Below are 18,088 nucleotides of genomic sequence, written 5' to 3'. Positions count from 1 at the left end.
ATTTGTCAGGGTCCCTCCCCCCTGCCGTGTAGCCCTGGGAGAGGGGCCCTGAGGGCACAGACACGGGGCTTCCCTGCCCCTGCTCAGCCTCGTTCCCATTGGTTGGTTTGTGTTCCCTGCGCGGGCAGAAGGACCCTCGGGTCCCGTGACTGGAACAGTTCCTCAGCAGAGCCCGGCCATGCAGCTGGAGAGATAAACATCTCTGAAACATCTAGCAAGAATCAGTCCATATATATTTCTTTTCCACAGCCTCCTTGTTTGATACATCGTGTTACAGAATCCTCATTGTAGCAAATGGTGGAGAATTGAGAGCAGAACGATCCCCTATCCCTAAGCGACTGATTTGTGTGAGTAAACCCTAGAAACTTTGGATTCCTCTTCTTGTTTTTGTTTTGCTATTCCATATCTAAACTATGGAGGAACCGTGGGAAGACTCTTGGCTCTCAGAGCCGCATATGGACATTTATCTTAAACTTGAAAAGATTCTTGAACAACGGTTTGTAAATTTTAGCTTAATTCAAGCTCAAAAGGAACTGAAACATTTCCTTTCTTGGTTGTTTAAGAACTTTTTCTATGTTTCTTGGGATTTAATTCTTACCAAAGACTTTTGGAACACCGTTTGGACACAGTCAATTTTTGAGTCAAAATATATGCTGATGGAAGAATATTTTACAAAATTATGGTTTTATAACGAGATGTGACAACCAGCAAGACATATTCGTTCATAGAACTGCTATTAAAAAGAATAACCCTGAAAAATACATCCCAAGCTTGGGAGATGGAGAGGTGGTGGAATTCAAAATTGTACAAGATAGAAAAGGGTTACAAGCATCACAAGTGACTGGGCCTAATGGTGTTTCTGTAAAAGGCAGTATATATGCTAAAAAAATTGTAGTCATGTTAGACAATATCTCCACTATAAGCCCCCCCCTACAGTCTCCCTTTCCTAATCCCACCTTTCCCTTTTACCCTATATACTATTACCCCCAGTGTATTCCTAATCCATTTTTCCACCCACGGTTTCCCTCACAAAACCATGCCTTTGCCAATTGTTTCCCCAAAAATCCCTTTCCAATGCCAAGTGGGAAGGAAGAAATTAAACCCTCTCCTGCCTCAGTTTCCCCACAAAGCATGCTCAGAGAGTTCTGTCTCCCTTCTGTCAGCCCTAAGATGTTCCAGGGAATCTGTTTGGACATTTAAAGACTCAGGAGGGTGGCTTGTTTTGTTTTAAAACCGTCCTTGTTATGTTTATCCAGTTGTTTTCAATGTTAAGCTTTAAATCTCTTTTGTTAAAAATAAGCAGGTGAAATGTTTGGGTCCCTCCCCCCTGCCATGTAGCCCTGGGAGAGGGGCCCTGAGGGGAGGCACGGGGTTTCCCTGCCCCTGCTCAGCCTCGTTCCCATTGGTTGTTTTGTGTTCCCCTGTGCGGGCAAGGACCCTCGGGTCCTGTGATTGCAGCAGTTCCTCAGCAGATCCCGGCCATGCGGCTGGAGAAATAAACATCTCTGAAACAGCTATCAAGAATCAGTCCATATATATTTCTTTTCCACTGCCTCCTTGTTTGGTACATCATGTTACAGAATCCTCACTGTAGCAGGTATTGCATTCCCAGACACCATCTGCTTATACTAATGGTGAGACTTCAGAGGAATAAATATTTAATTCCACACAGTAACATTCTTTATGGGTTAATTACAAATATGTCCAAATTTCCATCTTTCGAATTACTTCCTGCAGACAGTATTAGAAATAGTGGAATTGTGAAGACCATATGGAATACCTCTGTTGTGGAGATAGGCCAAGAGAGGTGGGGTTGCTCAGCCTGGAGAAGAGAAGGCTCTGGGCACCACACATTACAGTGCTGTAGGTACCCATTTACTGCCTACAGAAATGCTTCTTTCTGCCTCCTGCCCCCTCCCAGAACCTCCTGGGAAGTCCAGGGCAGGACAGAGCCACAGCTGAGGTCTCCTCCAGCCCAGGGGCCACCTCACATCACCCACGTCCTGGCCCAAACATGGTGACAGTTTATACTGTCCTTTGTCACCACCTGTGCAGGCAGCAGATGCTGCTTCTCCTTCCTTCACACGACCACGAGCAGCCTTCCTCAAAACAAAGCTTTCACCAAACTCGAGAAGGATCAGAATAGCAGAAATGGTCTCCTTGGCAGCCTTCAAGTCAGCTGAGGGAGATAAACCCAAAATGGGTATTTGCTTATAAAAATACTGTCATTATTCCCTGTAGGATACTACCTCAGTGATCTTGAGCAATATGTAAAATGGCATTCAGGATTAGTACAGACTTCAAAGCATTTATCCTCTTTAGGCAGCAGAGCTCCAAGCTGTGCAGCCAGTTAAACTCCAGGGACCTCTCTGAGCTTTTCAAAATATTAGAGAGGTGGGGCACAGGATAAAAAAAACTCAGCTACAGCTGCTATTATTAGGCCTATGTACATGCAATAGATGCAAAAGGGAAGAATACTTTTTAAGTCCCCCAGAGTCCCTCACACTAACAAGCTGTTTGAATTCTCTGCCGTTCAAAAGCTTAGAAACACTAAAACTAATCACAACTATTATATTGATCAAAAGGAAATGGACTATCAAGACTCTACTAAAAAAATCCAAGTGTAAGCTCACTTTCATAAAACGCCCTTTTGTTATTTCCATGTCTGCACAGACATCGTGAAAGACAAAGGACGGTCTTCAAAGTTTCCCTTCTTTTACTCTGTTCCCCTTATAATTGTAAGCTCTGATGAATATAAACTATCCCAAAAAACACATGAAGGGTTCAGAAGAAAAGCCTGTTAGAACTGCAATGGGAGAACATGAGGTCAGGCTGCATGCCATCACTTCTCATTCTGGGGAAAACAGCAGCACTTGGTACATCCCCCAAAACATCCCTTCCATGGAGAAAACTCCAATGAAACTGAGAATGCTCAAGATTTCAGGAAGGTACACAAAAAAAAGGAAAAATACCTGGCAATCACAGTAGGGCTTAAAGTACAGCACAAAAAGGTACCAGCTCCAGGCAGACTTCTCTTGAAGAGGATGATACTGATCTCAAGTTAAAAAAAGAAAAAATCACACAGAGGTTTCAAAGGTTTTAATAGTGTTACCAGTAGAGAACTAAACTATTTTGATAAAAATGACACTAAAGTTCTTGAATGCATTGCCTGAGGAATACTTTTCTGTAGAAGCCATAAAGCAGATGGTTATAAATGAGACTTATTTCATGGGCACCATTTAATGACTGCAAATTCCTTTAACTAAAAATCTAATTTTATCAGAGCATAAATCATCTGCTTTGAAGGGAAAAAATTGTTTTAGATTTTCCATTCCTTCTAAAAAAGCTTCCTCATGTACTGCTTTAAATGGCATTTCATTAGTGCAATACAACAATTTTATTTGTCAAGGTTCACTTTTAGCACCTATTTCCTACTTTTTAATGTTAGTCAATTGAGTACAGAATGAAAGGTCCTTCTGTTCTGTATCTGAAGTGCCTAATCATTATGTGGAAATCAATGTAGTATGTTTGCTTCAGGACTGCCTTTCACCAGACACGTAGCTAAAGAAAAACTGCATCTCCAAAAGACCAAGCACCCCAGTGTCATCAAGTATGATAAATAATTCTACCTGGAACAGGAGGGATGAAAACCAAAATCAAACAGAATTCACTACCTGCTGTCACACTTCACTCCCCTGTAGCTGCAGTGTGTTGTACCAACACCTGTGTCAATATGATGCGATTTAACAACTGGTTTTGCACAAAGCCCTTTTCTGCTCTTACAAAAGGAATGCCAAGGCATAATAACTAGTTTATGTTATTATCTCCTGAGTAATGATGCACTAGTGATAAATCTGATTTCGTTCAGAACAAACACAGAGCATTGGGAACTTTGTTGTGCAGAGTTAAAACACAACACCATGGAGGGAATACACAACGTAAGACAGAGCTTGGTAGCCAACAAACAGGTTTACCAATGGTCATTAGCAACAGATGCAAGCAGAAAAACCACTTTCAGGTTGTTTTGTATAGAATCACAGAATGGTTTGGGTTGGGAGGAACAATAAAGCTCATCTCATTCCAAACCTCCTGCCACAGGCAGGGACACCTTCCACTAGTCTCATCCACCCTGGCCTTGAACACTTCCTGGGATGAATTCAGTATTTAGAAATTTGGACATGGCTATGCATCTCTCATCCCTGTTTGTTACTGGCCTCTGATCCCAGTACAGAATGATGTTCAGCATAGATCACCAAAGCAGATACCAAACTCAAGCACCTCAAGCACTATAACCCATTGGATAACCTTGCAATGGTTTCAGCCTCTTGCCCTTTAATACTGATTTAGATTTAGTCAAAAGGCACTCCTTTTTATGACCAAAATTTAATATAGCAGACTCTCCCAAAAGACCCCAAAACTTTTAAAAAACCAAGCAAACCTAAAAAACCACCACCATCAGCGGCAAAACAACAATTAATGCAGCAGATTAAGAGATGCAGAAGAACAGGTAACATTCCAGATCCACAAGTTCCCTGCATTGCTGACCTTACCAGACCCTTCGTGGGAGACACAGCAGTGCAAGCAAATAAATCAAACCCAGTCCCTGCAGCTGGGCTCATGCTGGGTCTCACAATAAATCAGATGTTACCTCTGCATACTCCAGGTCTCCAGGGACCTGCTCTCAGGATCATCCTAACTGCTGTACAATTTGTAAATATACAGTCCTAACTCGTTTAGCAAATTAATAAAGAAGTGGCTGTTCCTATTAATAGACTACCATGCCATGGATTTTTTTCCTCCCTTCAGAGCCTTCTCCTCCTTATCTACAGTGAGTGGTCAAGCAAAGAGGTAGATTTAGATTAGATACTAGGAATAAATTCCTCCCTGTGAGGGTGGTGAGGCCCTGGCACAGGCTGCGGCTGCCCAGAGAAGCTGTGGCTGCCCCATCCTTGAAGTGTTCAAGGCCAGTTTGGACAGGGCTTGGAGCAACCCTGGTCTAGTGCCACCCATGGCAGGGGGGTGGAATTAGATTAGTTATAACCCAAGCCCAAATCATTCTATGAAATGGCACCCAGTACAGGGCTGGTGAGACACTCTGCATGGGGACTGGAGCATCAGCACAATGTATGACTCTGACAATCAGGATTTTCTGTTTACAGCCATGAATACAGAATATTTTTTTTAAAAACCCATGTTAATCAGGCAGAGATTATCCACTTTTTTTTTTTGATCAGGCATGAAAAAAATAGATCACATGCTACTGTTTAGAGAAAGCTTGATATCGGTACAGACACTGGCAATTTAGATTTGTCCCGTCTAGTATAAACACTGAGAGAAATTCTGATGTCTCACATCACACAGTATCATCTGCTCATCCATACGGTAGCTAATTGAGATAATTGCTGCATCTCTGATTTACTCACTACTATTTCTGGACTCCAGATGAGAAACCCAGGTACAGCTCCATAAATTTCCACGTTGTCATGGGGAAGCTTGTGGGATGGCTGTTTTTAGAAATCCCAAATTTGTCGATGTACCCTTGCTAATCTAAAACACTGAGAATTCCCCTGCTTGGCAGTCAAAAGTACTTCAAATAGAACTGTCTTCCTCTAAAAACTAATGCCACAGCCTTTGTTTCAAAGGGAGAATATGCTACATTTGAAAGAAAAAAAATGCTCAACATTTAGTCTTTTAAGGCTGAGTGGCTTCTAAACAGAATATCAGGAAGTTTAACCCTCTGCCACATCATAGCCAAGTAAAGATTGCCTTGATTCCTTTTATAATTGCAACATGGTTTACTCTGGTCCCATTCTCTTCTTCAAAATCATACCAGCATTTCCCCATCTCAGTACAATTTTTCACAGTTGCTCAACTGTGACATGAGAAAAACTTACTGGAATTTGATCCCTGCAGTCAGTTTGTGCCACAGCTCAGCACAGAGCCAGGCACCGCGAGCCCACGTCCCTCTGCTCCCCAGGGCCAGCATCCACACACCCAAAATTCAAGGTCATTAACATCCAATGCACCACAAACTGCTCCCATGCAGCAGGGGGGCCTCTTCTCTTGGCTGGAAGGTGACAGTCCCCAGCAAACTGGGCAGTGCAGAACCACCACGAGGTACCACACACCACATCCTACCAGAAGTTTAAAAATCATAAAGGAAGCTGGATTTTTGTTCTGTAGGGGACTACAAACAAGTGGGTTTCATCTTCATATTGTGCTTTAGATGCATCTTGATGATCCCTGACACTCACTATTGAGCCATAACCATTTATGTAAACTAAAATTATTCTCATTTTCTGGTGTTATTCAAGTATACAGTACCTGCCTTGCTCCAACATTCACATTTTCTAGTACTTCAAGCACAAGAGCATCCCATAAGATACAGCATTTATTAAGCTCTCTGAGTACACAGAAGAAAGTGGAGGGGAGGTTGGGGACACAGAGGAAGGAGTTCAACATGCATAACAAATATTATCAAAACATTCCACAGCACCTTGAACTGCAGATGCTCTGGTAGCCAGCACTCAGAGCAAAAGCTTCTCATCTCCACAGAGACAATATACCTGTTAAGATTTAGGATGCTCTACAAAAAAGCAATTACTGCTGTTAGAGATACCACATAAATGCAGGTAACAAGGAGTGAATTATCACTACATACCAAAGTGATACAAAAATACACTTAAGTCTCGTCTCCCTGTACTTTCACTAATGCTTGAAACAGGAGCAGGCTGTAGCACAGTATAGATTTAAATTAAAATCTGATTCTTTTCCTTTCTCCAAACTGAAAAGCAGAGAGAACACTCACATGGTAGAGAATATACTACTACTATTAAGAATTAAAATAAATACCAGGCTATTAGATCTTCAACTGTATATAAAATTGATACTCTGTGCCTATTTTATTCCAAGCTCATCATCTGAAATTGTGTCTCTATTTGAATTAGAAGCAAAAAGCTTGTATCAAAAGCCTTTGCAATTTTTTACCTTCCAAAACCAATTATTTCCTAGTCTGTCAGATTAGGAAATATTACTTTTCTGCTGCTCTGAATAACCTGCTGTGGTGCTCAGATGCAGCAGTAAGTGATGCAACATTTAAGAATCTGACTATAACTAGGAATTTCGGCAATAATTGATACTCTTAGACAAGCAAAGTTGAAGCTGTGAGTGGACTTCACAGAAATGATTTATTCTGGGCAGGAAGGCACTGAAGGGCTGGTCTGATCCAGCTGTTTGCAGTACATTTATACTTGGGGATTTTAAGCAGTTCAGGTGCCATAGAAACATAGAACCACAAAATAGTTTGAATTCAAAGGGGCCCTAAAGATCATCCAATTCCAACCCCCTGCCACGGGCAGGAACACCTTCCACTAGACCAGGTTGCATAGAGCCCTATCCAATCTGGCCTTGAACACTTCCAGGGATGGAAATCTACACTCTCCTTCAAGTAATAATGAACAATAACAATAGATAGCCAACAGAGCCAATACCTGCCAAATGCCAACAAGAAGAAAGTTATGGTGCCTTGAAAAATGAGCACATGGAGCATCACCTGTGAGCTCTGTACAGAGGACCCTGCCCAGGGACACAGCTATTCTCCCCACAGGAGCAGGGGGCACTGTGCACAGTCTCCTGAGACTTCTCAAGTAGGAGGATGGGTGGCAAAAAAAGCATGGCATGAAAGCCAAATTAAAGCAATTAAGTATTTCTAGAAAACCACAGAGCAGTTCTGTAGACCTGAGCAGACCACAGAACACCTGCCAGTCTTTACTGTCACTGCTCAGGAGCTTGGTGACATTCAAATACTTAACAATGCAGCACAAAACAATTCTCCATGTACCACAACACAGGATTATTCTCCACTTTCACACTATCAAGCCAGGACAATATTATTCAAGCTACCCACCAGCAGTGCCCCAGAAAACATAACACAATTTAAATTTCCAAAATGCAGCTCTGTGATGACTTGTGTTAGAGGAGCTCTGCTGCTGGAAGGGCTGAAGAAGACCTGCAGCACTGCTCTGTTCATTTTAGGTTCAGAAAAGGAGATGCAAAGCCTGCCCCAAGAACCATGGCAAAACCAGCCTGGCTTCAGCATGCACAGGAAATCAGCCTCTCACAGAGAAAGCAGGGAATGGGAGAAGGGAAGCTGGCTGTCAAATTTCAGTATTTATTAAGATGCTTTGCAAATTACCCCAGGAGGCTGAAAAAAAATCAGCCTGAGCTACTAGTGTGGATTACCTTGTAGATATTGAGTGGACGAGCACCGTAGGCTTTCATCAGAACCTCCTGGCCAAGTTCTCCTCCAAACCCAAACTCCAGGGTTATTTCAGATCCAGATTGTTTGTCTCTTTTCTGCTCACACTGGAAACTTTCTTCACTACCACTGACAATGACTCAGAAAGCTATGTTTTTTGAGAATTCCTTTCTAGAAGGAAGAGGTGACCCCAGATCACATCACCTGGGGTACCATGGACCACCCAAAGCCCTTCTGAGCCAGCACAGAGCTGCCCATGAATTTTAGGCACCTCTAGAACTTCCAACTTGAACATGCAATCAGACTTGCTGAAGGCAGAGGAAAAAACTTGTCCAAAAACAACATCCCAGAGTGGTGAGCTCTATATATCTGGTATTTTGGCATATATTCCACTGAATAGGATTTAGTCCCATGATGGTTCAACCCTGAGAAGATGCACCCAAGTTCATTTGCAATGCCCAGAAGCTTCAAGAGCTTTCTGGCAACCCCTGGAAACAGCTTATGAGAAGTTTCACAGAACACAGCAGTATTCTCCAAAATTAACACAAACCAGACAAGTTGCAGCTTTCCAGTCAAATACTAATGCTGTCCTTTTTTTAATTAAGTGTTCTATTTTAGCTCTTTCATTGAAACTGGAATTTCATAATGCATATACACATTTATCAACTATTCTAATCAGGACTAAAAGTAATCCAGAAAACAAACCTCTTCTCAGGAACACCCCATAAACTTGAGGGACAAAAAGCTGTGCATCAAGAAAAACACACACCATTGTTATGTTAAAGGGTTGATTTCTGATCAGAAGGACTTGTAGTCTTATTTTCTTTAATAAATTCAAAGCACAACTGCAATAATTCTCCCACATACCATGAAGAAATCGATTTAGCAATACGAACATAAATTAAGCAAAGTTTTTGATTCAGTAAACTTGTTCCTATGTAGATCAGAACAAGTATTAGTGAAGGTCAGTGACCTATACCTACATATTTGCTTTGATGAGGTTCACAAGAATTTTCCATCAGAGCACACTTCAAAATTACTTGACCTGTAAATTAACACTTCGCTCATTTTTAAAGCGGTTTTAGAGAATTGCTAGGAGCATTTCTAGTTGTGACTCAATATTTTTTAAATGCATGTTAATGGATCTACGTATTAATTAAACCATAAAATTTAGAACCTAACAAACTTCTCACGGATAAGGAGCTCCAAATTGAACAAAGCCCAATACTCTAGAAAAGGGTTTCAGTAACTGTTATTATTAAAAAAGAATTATGGCTAAGTTATTTTCTGCAAGAGAAAGTAACTTCTGTTTACTCTCAAAAGGTGCTTATCTCAGTTTTACTGACCCTACCTGAAAGCTATGCTCACGGCTTTCAGATTAATTTTGGTGTTGGGTGCCACACTGTATAAACACTATTTCTTGTGGAAACAAGAAATATTGCAGAGATATTTTTTCAAGAATCTGAATTATAACTTACAGTTCTTGAATCTATTTTAACTGCATTCTTTGTACACTCATAATTTTAATATTCACACTTGTTAAATTCTGTGCAAACCTGAGTAAATACGCTTTTAGCTGAGATCCTTCCACCTCAAGCAAGATCAAGTAATTGGTACAATAACATTACGGTCTTTAGAGAAAGATCAAATGAATTAGTGTCTTTCAAGTAATATAATAGTTCTATGATTAACATTAAAGTAAATTGAGTAATGAATTTAATTCCTCAGCGCAACTTCCTTAAAAAAAATCAAAACTAATGTGCATTAGTGAAGAATAAGATTTTTTTAACTGCACAAGAATGCAAAATATTTAATAATTTTTAATAAAAAAGCAAAAATGATCAGAGATTCTGCAAGAACAGGTTTAACAGAGTGCCAGTGTACTACCTGAGCCTACACAGCAGCAAAATAACTGTGTCGAGTTATTTTGTGGAGTGGAGGTGTGGAAGGGAACTGTTTCCCTTCTCTTTTACAGAACAGAGGTTGGATACCTCAAGGACAAAACACACCTGAAACAGACCTCAGTACTGCAGAACATCCAACACCATTGAAATTACTTTTGAGCCCTGCTAAGCAGCAAAAAGCACCTTTTTAATTGGCTTAAACTATAATGCAGATAACTGGGTATTTGTAGACGGGATGTGACTGGGAGAAATGGGATTCTCCAACTAGAACCAAATCCTAAGGCTTAAATAGATCCAATTGCAACATGAATCCATCAAGGGCTTATCATTAGACTGGCACTGACTGATGTGTCTGCCAGCACATAAGTGTTCAAGGCAATGGCAGCTAAAAGAATTGCCACGTGTCCTTTCCCTGTCCTCCTGCACCATCTCCCACTTTCAGACATTTGAGCAACCATTTAGCAAACATACAACAATAAGGAACTAATTAAATAACTAAAATTGTTTCAGCATTCATTCATCATTTACAGCTCAAAGTCACAGTTCTAGGTTTTTGTGTCTTTATTCACATGTCTCAGACTTGTGAAAATCTCAGTGTACATCTGTGCCACAAGCAGTGTTGAGGTCTGCTTCAGAAATCCAGTATCCTGTTGGGACAGCCTGCTCCAACACTGCTGAGACAGGGACTGCTCCATCCATACCCCTGTGACAGCAGCCAACACTGTCACCCCTCAGCACTGGAAACAGGCTCAGCTGCTTCTCCACTTCCAGAGCCAGGACTGAGCACTGAGGAGGCACTGCTGCCCTGCCCCAGTCCCAAAGCCCTATTGAGACGGGCACTGGGGTGGAAGGAGATCACCCCTCGCTAGTCACTGTTGCCGCTCCCTTTTCTATTGTTCTGTGCTTCAGAGAGGTTTCACATCAGTAAGTCTGGAGGGAAACACTTCAGGCAGTAATTTTGCTGCTTCTCTCCGAACGGCCTATGGCTCAGTTTTCCTTCAAAAGAGCTTTTTTTAGGTTTCACCTAAAGGTCCACTGACCCAAGTGAAGAGCCAGGACAGTTTGCTCGTTAAATTTAGCTTCACTGGTGTCAGCAGCCCCAGGACACAGCATAGTGTAAAGTCTTTGGGGCAAAGACACCATCTCCACAACAGCCAGATGCCCAGTTTCACTTCCAGATGATGTCAGTATATACAAGAAGTGTAAGAATTTCTGCTTCACTGTTTTTCACTGACCTGCTCAGCAGGTGTTTAATACAAATATACATGGATAAGCCCACACTTGCTTTCTGTTTGCAGTATGGAGAGCCTGAACACAGCCCAAGAACAGAAACCCAGGAACTGTAGCTGCAGCAGCAGAGGGAGTACAGTACCTCTTGATGCAACCTCCCTGCATCCGAGTACAGCTTTCTGCTCCGGTCCACATCCATCCATCCCCTTGTGACCAATGGGAAAACCCCCAGCAATACAAGAGAGCACCAAAAGCTCCTTGATGTCATCATTTCAAGTCTGTTGGGAAAAAAAAAAAAAAGAGAGAACAGTTATAGAACATTCATCTTACAATAAAACCCAGCTCCAGTTCAGTAACACAGAGGCTTCAGCTGACAGTGTCCATCCACACTCAGTCAATGCCAATGGAGCTCTACACTCTCCAGTGTATTGGCAATGAGTTCCCATACAGTAGTAATTTCACCCCAAAACTATCTTCCTCAGGATGTGCTGTTCCCACCCTGTTGCCACACAACACCTGCAGAACCAAAGTCTTGGGATTTCTGTAACTACTGTGGCCAAAAGCAAACCATATCAAAACACGGTCTTATAGTACTGCAGGAAGCCAAAGGGTGAATTTTATCCCTTCTCCAGAGCCCCAGCAGCACAGGGTCACTCACGGTCAGGGACTCACACCTGTACCCCCAGCAGATCTTCAGGAAAACACCAGACACCCACCTTTGCTTCTCTGACCACTAGAGGCTCCCAGCAATGTGACAGAAAATATCATTATTCTCCTCTGACTCAGAAGGTGACATTGCCTTGAGCAGACACAGCCACTGCCACCCCCCTCAGCTACAATCAGGTGTGCAGGGTCAGCCAGGGCTGATGGCTGGCACCCAGCACACAGGGACAGTCATTCGTCCTCCAGATGAGGACATCTGCCCAGATGGTCACCAAACATACCCAAACTTGAAAGACATGAAACAAACCCTTTGCTGAAGAGGGCTGACATGTTTCTTCAACCATAATGGAGGTGAGTCCTACCTGCGGCTGTGATTTCTGCACTCATATTCCTCTGTCCCAAACAGAGACATTTCCAATTCCTCCCACACTCACCCCACTCAAGAGCAGCACCACATCCCTGGCAACAGGCTACCACAGCCCACATCACCTGTAGGGAACTGGAGGGATTTCCACTACATCGGTATCCACTTTGAGCAGTGGTTCTTGTCATGTGTAGTTTTTTAATAAATTTGGAAAGAACACAAATGCAGTTACTCAAAGTGGTGTCTGATGGAACTCCTGTGTTTCAGACATCACAGCCCTGTGCTGGTGCCCTGCAAGCTAAGCCAGGAGCTGTCCTTTCTCTGAACTTAAAATAACACAAGATTGTGTCATTACTTTTTACAATTAAAATACCAAAGGAATATTCAAGCCTGGAACCATTTCTGAGATGGCTGAGGAAGGCTAAAATGGACCGTTAATGATGCATAATGACCCTTAATGAAGCGACAGCATTTCTATAGGATGAGGGACAGGCTGCTGCCTGGCTTGAGCCATACACATCAACAAGGAGGGTTACCTGCTAATAGCAAAATTCAACCAAGCTGAATTAACTCACCATGACATACCTTGTCTTGACAAGACTCATTTTACAGTATTTTCCTGCCATGTATTTGCTACGGAGTTTATCCAAGCCTTGGTGCATCACTCCTAATTTTGGAGCCATGACCATTTACACCAGCAGTGACAGTCTCAGGTTATTTTGTTTGCCCAAAGACACCCCATCACTAGATTGAGCACAGTATACAGCACCCACAGAGCTCAGGCAATGCCTTTTCTCAGCACTAATATAAACGCACTGAATGGAAAGCATTCAGGATGAAATCAAAATTTATTAGGCTTTCTAAATTCCAATTATGAACCTCAGATGTAATGTTACTGGGACTACAAATAAATGTTTCATAAACCAAAGTCACTCTATCAATAAGCGACAAGTACATTGTTACTTTATGAATTGCTCTTCCACAGCAACATTGTTTCTCACAGGGTTTTGGGTTTTTTTTTCTTTAATAGAGGTGTTTTGTATGCTTAGTTGATGCCCTCACAGCAAATAACATCACAGTTCTAGAGACCTCTGACTCATATCCTGCTTGAAATTAAAAAACAGGGAACTGAAACAAAACAGGGAACACAATAGTTTAATGTATATTTAGTAAACAACTGACAGAAAGCATGAAGGTGTTTGGATTACGATCTGTTACACTGATGAAACTGAAAGGGCAAACTCTACCTGATAGAAACTCTGGTTGCTTTATAACTAGAATTTCTAGAACATCTTTAGACAGTTTAAAAGTCACTTATTTTTATTGCACGCTGACAGTACACTAATTGCTCTCAGTCACAGCAAGAGGAGGACACATTAATATACATTTTATATCTTAATAGCCTTATCCAAGCAACAAACATATACCATAAATATCAAGTGAGAGCTTATTCTGGAGTCACACAGCATTTTCATGTCACTTGGCATCCTAAACCACAGCTCAGCACTGCCTTACCCTGAGCTGAAGGGAAGGCTCCTTGCAGAACCCGGTCTGCAGCTACACCACACAATACGGCTACCAGACTGCAGGTTGAAAGTCCCCTGAAGTCAACAGAAAAACTCAAATTGATTGAATAGATCCAGACCACCACTGTAAGCTCAGACAAGTTTTACTATCCATTTCCTTTCCTCGCTTGCAGGAGGGACAGATTTGCTGGATTTGAGTTTGTATGGACATCGCTGCCCAGATAAATCAAACCTTGCACAGGAAAGGTTTGCATACAACAAGCAGTTGTACCCGAAAGAAAGAATAAATACAGGCCTTTGTGATAAAGAATATACTACGCAAAGTCAAAAAGTTTACCTGAAGGTTGTGGTTTCCTCCTTTGAGCTAGAGCAGCCTTCCAGCTTTCTTTCCAGCTGACACTGCTCTAGCAAGAAACACTCCACAAGTACAGCAGCACCAGGCTATGCATTGTTATCTGAAGCAGCTCAAAAACAATGGCAACAGCAAAACACCCATGCCGAGGCCAGATGGGTCTGGGCAGGCACCAACACACAGGGAGAGCCCCAAATTTAAAGCATATGTGTGCAGTATCCCCAGTGGAAGAGGAAGACCAGCAAGCAGATGCAAGATAAAGACAAGCACAGGTTTTAGGGTACAGGTTTTGGACCTGCTCAAGCAAAAAGGGTCACCTTGAAAAAGGACAGGGATCAAGCATCTTGGCCATTTGAGTGGAGAACAGCACAAACTGTTTAAAGCATTTCTATGACATGCAACAGCCAGATCCTGCAGTGAGCCCACAACTTTTTTCTCCACAACACAAAAGCTTTAAGAATTCGATTATGGTGATTGTAATGAGATTAAAGAATTTGCCGAAAGCAGTTATTGGTTTTGTTTTCAGGGCTACTTAAACTGCAGCTTATTTGAGAAATTACTGGTTTGCAATAGCTTTCAATAATTTCCAACAGGCTTCACATCAGAAAGAGGCTGAACTTAATTAGTTGAAGTTCTGACTGTTGCTATAGCAAAAAGAAAGCATTTGGGCATAACTGTTACCTCTATACAAACTGGCCCTATTAAAATCAGATAAGAATCTGGTCCTTACTTCCTGCCATCAACCTTCCCAATTGCTCCGGCCTTATCTAAACAGCATTTCTATTGCTGGCAAAATAATTTTGACATCCATAATTTCTTGTTAAGTGCTACAAAAACAAGCGACAAAACTAAGTAGAAAAGCCATTCTTTCAGCAAAACATACAGAAACCAAATAATTATTTCAGTCATCTGTCTGCAGTTAAATACGGAAAGTTTGGGTGCATTAAGAACTCATTAGAATCAGCTTTGATGTTTAAGTACAAAGCGGACTTTGCATTTGAGCAAAAGCTACTTAAAAATATTTCATTTGATTATGAAATTCCCCAAGACACTTCAGTGCTCCAGAAGAAATCTGGGGAGCATCAAACCAACAGGGATGCAGGACTACCAAGAAGCTCCTGAACCTCGCAGAGATTACTCCTCGGTTTTCAAGGCTGCCCCCACGACACGTTTCAAACACAGCTTTGCTCCGAGATGACAACTCGGAGAAGTCCCATTCTAGCCCTTCCGTGACCCTCCGCTGGGCAGCGAGCGGCCAGCACCGCCGGGAAGCCGAGCATTCCCAGCGTTTCAGAGGACTGGAGAGGCCAGCTGAGGATGCCATCGCCAAGCCCAGGCCGGCTCCCGGCGCGGCTCGGGGGTCCCGGCCCCAGCCCTGCGCGGGCCCCGACGGGCGCTGCGCGGCCCTGCCCACGGCGCCACCCAGCGGCCAAGCCGGGAACCGCCGGTCCCACGCGCGACCGCGGCGGGACCCGCGCCTGAACCGACGGCGGCCCCACAGGGCAGGCACTGCGGCACCACGGCCCCCGCGCCCCAGGGGCGGCAGTCACGTCCGCTCCATACCACCCCACAGGTGGCATTTCCACGGTGCGAGATGTGAGGTGAGGAGGAGGTTCCCCGCTCGCAGCCCGTCCCCCCGACGCCCCGCCGGCTCCCGGCCCCGCGGCGGACGCACACCTGTTACACCGCCCGGCCCGCGGGCGCGGAGTGCGCGCTCGGCGGGGCGCGGCGGGCGGCGGCGGCACCGGGAGGCTGCCCGGCCCCCGAGGCGCCCGCGGAGCGGACAGCGGAGGGAAGCGACGCGGGTGCCGCGAGCGGGCGGGGATGGGAACGCAGCGCTGCACGGGACAGCGGAGACGCAGCGGAGACGCAGCGGAACCCTGCGGGGCGCTCCCGGTGGCACTCACCTGGGGAGGAGCCGGGGCGGCGCGGCCGGTCGGGGCGGGGACAGGCGGAGCGCGGCGGGGCCGGCGCGGGCAGTGCGCGGCGCGGGCCGGGCCGGCCCTATTTCTGCTCTCCGGGCCATAGCCGCCTGACGTCAGCGCTGCATTTGCATATTCCGCCCAATCCCGGCACCTGAGCGGGCGGCGGGACCGCCCCCGGGGGGTGGGGGGCAGCGGGGACGCCCCCTCGGGGCACTGCGGGGCGGGGCGGAGGGGACGGGACGGGATGGGATGGGGGCCGTGTTGGAGCGTCCCCGCGCCGTGCCAGAAGCACGGGGCCATCGGGGGGGTCAGGAACACGGGAAGATCCTCGTGGGGCCGGTGGTACCTCGGGGTGCGGCTGCTGAGCCCCTCATTCTGAGCTCCCCCGCAGCCCCCGTGCTCGGGAGAGCTGCTACGGGGCAATGCGTATCCCGGGCGTATGCCCGGAGCTGGGCGAGACGGGACCATTGGGCCCTCGCCGTGTGGCCGTCAAACGGGGATGTCATCGTGGGACACCCGATTGTCTGCGGTGGGACTCCGTGACCCGCCACAGCAGGCACTGCACGGCATTGAGCTGTTCTGGAGGTGTGTCTTCTATTCCCACATAACCATGTTTATAAAGAGAGGCAAACATTAAAATTCATTCACTCTCCTCTTCCTCTTCATCTCGTTTCCAAAAAAAAAAAAAAAAAAAAAAATCAATATAATAATTTCTTACCTAGTTTTTAACAAGGATGTTTGCACAAGCAGGAGGCATGGCAGGACCACAGAACCAGAGTATGTGGGGTATTTGTTCCAAAGGCTGTGAGGAGGTTTAGGCAAAGGCGATGAAGCACCCAGAATTAGCAACAAGAGAGGAACAGTCTAAAAGACCTGATAAAAGATGTCAAATTTTGTGTTTCTTCCTATAAATAATCTTACAGCTGGACCCTGCAGAATTAAATTGGATTTGCTATTGACTTCAGCATGAAAAGAACAGGACCCCTTAGTTCTGATGGTTAAAGAAACACGGGCTACTCTGGGAAACTGGGTCTAAGTCAAGGAGAAAATGTGTTTCGTAAAAAAACCTTCCACAAAATTAGGCATGAGGTTGCAGAAGAGGCTCTTTCATGACTAAATTTGGGGGATTTTATTTTGTATTTTCTATTTTCTTGGCAGGAAATACCAAGTGATCAGACTGGTTGGTTTTCCAGAACCTTTGTTTCTGGCCTGTTAAATCCAATACCACTGAAATATTTTCAGTGTTTGCAAATAAATGGAGCTTGTTCTACCCAAACCATGCACAAAGGCTTGTAGGGATTTGGTATTTCGTGGTTTCCTTCTTTAGGCAGATCTGAAGTTGCCGAGTTAAGGTTTGGATTTTAAAAAGAAATCACAAATGCAATTCTAAAAAAGGAGTATCCACTGTGAATTGTGCCCAGGCAACTTAACAGAGGTCTTTGCTGAGTGTCCTGGAAGAAATGACTGTGTATTTCATAGGTGCCCTGTAGGTTTAAGAGATCTGAGGTTTTAAAAAAATAACACTGAAATCTAATCAGTGACAAATATGATATCTCCAGTGAGATCTTTTTCTTTTTCCTGGGAGAAAAAAAAATTGGAAATTATATCAGTGGAGACAACTCTTCTCCATTTCCTGAAGGGAAGGAAGAAAAGTCTCTCCACTTACCAGCATCATTTATTCTATAAAAATATGTCCATGCTGTCAATTTGAAGTATTTACTAATCTCTCTGTATCTCTTCAAGTCAGACATAAATACAAGATGCATTAGTAGACATCTGAAGTATCTGCACAGTCCGTGTTTATTTATATCCACACATGCTGGAGGATACAGAGTTTCTTCCCCACCAACAGCTTGCCTGGGTGATA

General features: G+C 44.0%; 1 protein-coding gene across 5 annotated transcripts in view; it reads right to left on the bottom strand.

Moving 5' to 3' along the window:
* Window positions 1-16,237, bottom strand: part of FSTL4 (follistatin like 4) — a 228,022-nt gene extending 211,785 nt beyond the window's left edge. For 3 of the 5 annotated variants that reach the window (XM_032125028.1, XM_032125030.1, XM_032125033.1), the window contains exons 1-2: window positions 16,204-16,237; window positions 11,534-11,669 (exon numbers count right to left, since the gene is read on the bottom strand). In XM_032125028.1, the coding sequence (XP_031980919.1) occupies window positions 11,534-11,662 (129 nt within the window). In that variant the 5' untranslated portion in view covers window positions 11,663-11,669; window positions 16,204-16,237. Of the gene's footprint in view, window positions 1-11,533; window positions 11,670-14,281; window positions 14,918-16,203 lie in introns of those variants that run through there. The other 2 variants (XM_032125029.1, XM_032125032.1) reach the window with 2 other exon arrangements.
* Between the last annotated feature and the right edge of the window lie 1,851 nt (window positions 16,238-18,088).

The sequence above is a fragment of the Corvus moneduloides genome, chromosome 15, assembly GCF_009650955.1.
Source record: "Corvus moneduloides isolate bCorMon1 chromosome 15, bCorMon1.pri, whole genome shotgun sequence".
Classification (NCBI taxonomy): Eukaryota; Metazoa; Chordata; class Aves; order Passeriformes; family Corvidae; genus Corvus; species Corvus moneduloides.
This window is presented reverse-complemented; position numbering and strand designations above follow the sequence as displayed.